The following is a 4,927-nucleotide window of genomic DNA, read 5'->3' on the forward strand; positions in this document are numbered from 1 at the left end:
GAATTCATGATGGGGGAAGTGAGGGATGAGTTTAGCTGACTGCTGGTTGGAAGTGGAATTGTAAGGGTGTGGGATATCAGGATGTGAGTTTGGCCCTGGTCTCTAAATGATGGGGTGCCATTGTGTTTTCCTGGGTGTTCTAGGAAGATAAAGAATTATAGATAGTATGGAGCACAAAGGAGGAGTAAGATGGTCAGGTGGAAAGGCAAGAAAGGAACCTGGTGTAAACATGCAAAGATGTAAACATGTGAGGGTGGGACTTGAGCCTGGAGAATGACATGTTAGGGAAGAGAAGACAGATCTGAGAAGTGTTTCAGAGTCAGGCTGGGCTGGGCAGGGTGGTTGGTGGCATAGGAAGGTTGCAAGAGGAAGAGTGTTCTAGATAATGGCAGATTTCCGAACCCGGGGTCTGAGGTTGAGGGTGACAGGGAACGAGGTTGGACCAGGAAGAAAAGACATCTTTAACCATGAGTTTTCAATGGTGGTGGATGTGACCACAGGTTATATCATGAGAAAGGTCAAGGGTAGAAATATAGAGACATGCATCTCAGAATTGGAAGGCAGTACATCTGATCCAGCTTCCAGCCCAGAGCTGGAATTCCATGGATGTAACCTTAAATGCTGGTTATCAAGGATTTCTAGAAGTCTTCCAGGGAGCTCCAATCTCCAAGGTAGGGAGAACTTTTATTAGGTGGTTCCTCTCATTAGAAAAGTTCTCTGACAGATCAAGATTTAGCAGGCAGTGGAAAGGGGGCTGGGATGGAAGCCAGACTTACTGTGTGGCATTTGACAAGCCATGCAACCTCTCTGAGCTTCTATCATGCTGTCTACAAAATAATAGGGTGACGTTAGGGAATTCGCCATCGTTTCAATTTGTTCTGATTCAGAGTGGTGAAAGTTGTAATCATAAGAATGGATGAATGGATGGAGTTTCTGGAGACAGGGCAGAGTCCAGGGCCTAGTGGTGGAGGTGGGGGCGGAGGGGCAGTGTTAATTGGGAGGGAAAGAACCAGAAAAGGAGGAGGTATCTCTATTAGCCAGAGAGAGCCCATAAACTAGGAGAACAGAGTCAAGGCACCAGCTTGCTAGCCAAGAAAGAGAGAGAACGATTCTTGCCTTACTGAATTTTTAGGAATTGGGAGGGAGTCTCTGGAATGGATGTGGGCTCAGGAAGAGGTTGCAACTCTAGGTGAGAGTTAGAAGCCAGCAAAAATTCGATTGAGATGGGAGGAGGCGAGTGAGCATTGGTTTATTAGTGAAAAATCTTGAGCCTCATCCAGTTACATTTGTATGGGTATAACTCATAAAAGCTAGAATGAGTTTCAGATAAGCATCGGAGCAGAAAGTGTGATAAGTGAGTACCCTCTTGGTTGCATTAATAGAGGAAAATAGCCCAGCCTGAGGGAGGTGATGTTATTGTTACAACCATGCCTGTGCTCAGTTTTAGTTGGATTGCTTTAAGAACGACAGGGACAGGTTGAACCTGCGTGAGGGGTGTGATGAAAGGACTGAATGACGTTTACCTTTGGCGGGGGAGGGAGGGGAAAGAAGATTTTGGGGGAGTAGTGAGGGCTGCCTTTAAACATCTAAGGGGGAGAGAGAGCACCCGAAAGGATGCCCCTCCCAGTCCTTTCTACATCTACTGCAGATAGAGCCGTTTCCGAAGGGTGCTTTGTACTTCAGGGTTCACTTTCCTTGCTTCCCCTTCCTGAACCACCTCCGCTTCTGCCATCCTCCGGGTTACCTGCAACGAGAGGTGTGGTCATCTTGAGGCTGGGCCCCGGGGGTGTTGGTGTAACAGGCTTATGGGGAGAAGATTAAAGAAGAAAGCAAGCGGGTATTCCTGTCCTCAGATGGGTGACCTTTATTGTCTCAATCATATTATCATCTCTGTGGAATCGTTGGTTGGACACTCTTGTTATGTGTTATTGTCTAATCCACCATAAAAATCATATAACCATTCGAAAAAAAAAATGTTGGCCCAAACTTTTAACAGAATATTTTGACTTATCTACAGAAATTCATCTGTCTACTATCTAAATTATCTCACATATTGTGGACTTTGAAGTTTCCTGCATTAAGGAAACTCATTGCTAGGAGATGGGCATCCTAGTTTCTGTGTTGGGACCTGGGTTGGATTTGGGGCTGGGAATAGGGGAAGGGAAAATGCAGAAAGGTTTGGAGGAGTCTCAGACCACTCTGCTTTTTCCCTGCTCAGGCTGGGTAGGGATTCCAGGTACCTTGTCCCAACGCACCTCAGACAGAAGGTCCAGGATGGGTCCTTTCCTCTCTGTGAACACTTCAACCAGGGTCTGGATGAAGCAGGAGCCTTCTTTGTCATGTCTGTAGGAAAGGTACCCTGTGGATTGCAGAGAAGTGGGCTCAGGGGAGCTCCAGTGGAGGTGGAAGGGTGGGAGTTTGTGTGGTGCAGGAGGGCCCGGAAGAGGGTGGGTCCTGGAGGAGTGTCTCAGGGGTCAGGAGCGGTGGGCAGGGTGGGGCAGCAGAGGCCACCTTGGGTCAGTTGGGAGCACATACCCTCCACCGTGGAGTATACGTGGAGGGCGTCCGTATACGTTGGGATGGTTTGGGGACTGTCTTTTGTGATCATCTCAATATTGCCTCCACCTACTGTTTCACCAGGGTCCTTTTGTTCTGAAACACCAAGAAGAGGAAAAGTCAAAGCCAGAGAGAAAGATGGGGGAGAGGAGAAGGTCATAAGATAAATTAGCAACACAAGACAGCTGGGGCTCTAGATCTGGGGTAGGACTGGATCAGGAACACAAGCTCTGTGTTCTTGGCTCTGTCCCCACCTCCTCGACAGGCCTGCACGATGTACACCTTAGGCTTGGCTCTCAGCGCCTGGCAATTCTTGTTATTTAGAACCTCAAAGAGGTTCTCCAGCTCGACCATCTGCTCGTCTTCTCCTTTGAGTTGACCTTCTAGCCCATGTGCCATGAGCACCACGAAAGCACAGCTGACGAAGTCTTTCCGGGCATCAATGGCCTGCTGGAATTTTTCCAATTCTTCCTGGAATTGCTAGAGCAAGAGGAATGGCCAGACTCAGGTGCATCCCTGGAGCCCACCTTCCGGTCCAGCCCTTCCTCCATTGGCTGGGACTGGCTTCACAATACCTGAGCAGTGGGGTCTCTCTTTATGGTGCTCTCAAATCCCAGCTGCTGGAACATGCGTTCCAGGGCGACCAGGTCTGCCTCCGAACCTTCCCGGGCTTTGGTGACACACAGCGTCAGGGCTACGCGGGCACCTGACATGTCATATGCCTCCTGAGCCAAGAGATGACAAAAATCATCAAAGGGGTAGAGAGGTCAAGGAGAAGCAGGAGATGTGGTCCAAAGAGGGGTTAGGGTAAAGTACTGGATGCCCAGTTACACTCAAGTTTCAGATTAATAAAAAAAAAAAAAGAGATTTTTTTAGTGTAAGTAAGTGGAAACTTGGTTCTCAAACTTAATTCGTTTCAGAAGGCTGAGGAGCAATTTGTCTGAAAGCTGAATCATTTTTTACCATTAGAAAATATTCATAGCACAATTTCCTGAGGTGTTAACAATGCGAGGTTCAGTGGTAAACTGACTAAAAATCCCGCAATCTCTCCTTTGTTTGTCACCTGAGATAACCATGACTGATCATACAGGTATCAGCATGAAAAGGTTGTCTGGTCAAGAACTGAAGTTTTGTTCGACAACCAAGACACACTTTTCCTGTGAACAACTTGTTCAAGAAACAAATTGTTTGAGATGGGAGATGTTTGAGAACCGAGGTTTGACTGTGTGTCCCAAATATTGCATGGGATATACTTATATTATAAGATTATTTGTTGTTGATGTGAAATTCTAATTTGACTGGGCATTCTTTATTTTTTTAAAATTAAAATTATTAAGTAACATTTGTTAATAACATTATGTAAATTTCAGGTATACAGCATTATAATTCCATATCTATGTACTATCTTGTGTGTTCACTACCAAAAATCTAGTTTGCTTCTAGGAGTCCAGCTCTGTTTTAGTCCTGAATGAACTTGGGAAAGTCACTCCTCCTATCTGAGCCTCAGTTTCCAAATACAGACAATAAGTGTGTGTGTGAAGGATTTTGAAGGTTCCTTCCAGTTGTCACACTTGGTGGCTTTGTCTCTTCATCCTTTTCATGTGTGTTCTGAGTTTTACTTTCTCACTTGCAGAGGTCTCCAAATTTCTGAAGCTAATACTGAGATCCTATCTTATCCCATCTTAGGAAGAAGAATGTTTGGGTCAAAATTTCTTTCCAGAAGAGAAGCATGATACTTGGAGAGAGATGTAGTAGGGCTGCCCCCCATCTCTGACTTGGGCCCCATCTCTGAGTGTTTTTTTTCTTCTTCTATTTGAATGATTAAAAAGCACCTTCTAGCTCTGAATTCAGGTCATGATTTCTCATCCTCTCCACCGTCCCCGAAACATTAATCTCTTCACCTCCCCTCTCCTCAGAGACTCCCACCCTTCTCCCCAAACCTGCACCCATCGCACCTCCTCCAAAGGCTGGGGATTGCTCATGTCTCCTCTGATTCTGAGTCCGGTTCTCAGCACCCTTGACTGATCCTGGGGGTTCAAGAAAAGAGATTGAAGGTCTCCAAAGGAAGGCAGAGGGGATCAGGGTACAGGCTAGTTTGTACATCCGGATTTTTGAGACCCCTGTGGTGGGGACTTGTTTCATGGTCAAATCTGAGCAAGAGATGACAGTCCATGAAGTATGTCCTCTCTACTGGGACACTCCAGTGGTGTTTTCCGCCCCTGGGTGTTCCAGAACTCTTGCTAGGCCTACCCATAATGCCACTTATCTGGAAATTTCCCTATCTCTCCCCCAGGACACTCACAAGCCTGTGACAGACTGAACTCATTGCTGGACTGATGAGCAGGACACGTGGCCTATGTATTCCCCTTTG

The 4,927-nt window shown here is 46.5% G+C and overlaps 1 protein-coding gene across 1 annotated transcript; it reads right to left on the minus strand.

Moving 5' to 3' along the window:
* Positions 1–1,639: 1,639 nt before the first annotated feature.
* On the minus strand, positions 1,640–4,538 carry CASP14 (caspase 14; the record flags this gene model as incomplete). The annotated part of the gene is made up of 6 exons (XM_079770650.1): positions 1,640–1,744; positions 2,256–2,359; positions 2,536–2,652; positions 2,811–3,036; positions 3,132–3,281; positions 4,512–4,538. The coding sequence occupies 6 exons, from the start codon at positions 4,536–4,538 to the stop codon at positions 1,640–1,642; spliced, it is 729 nt and encodes a 242-aa protein (XP_079626776.1).
* Between the last annotated feature and the right edge of the window lie 389 nt (positions 4,539–4,927).

Source organism: Cnephaeus nilssonii (assembly GCF_951640355.1).
Source record: "Cnephaeus nilssonii genome assembly, chromosome: 5".
NCBI lineage: Eukaryota > Metazoa > Chordata > Mammalia > Chiroptera > Vespertilionidae > Cnephaeus > Cnephaeus nilssonii.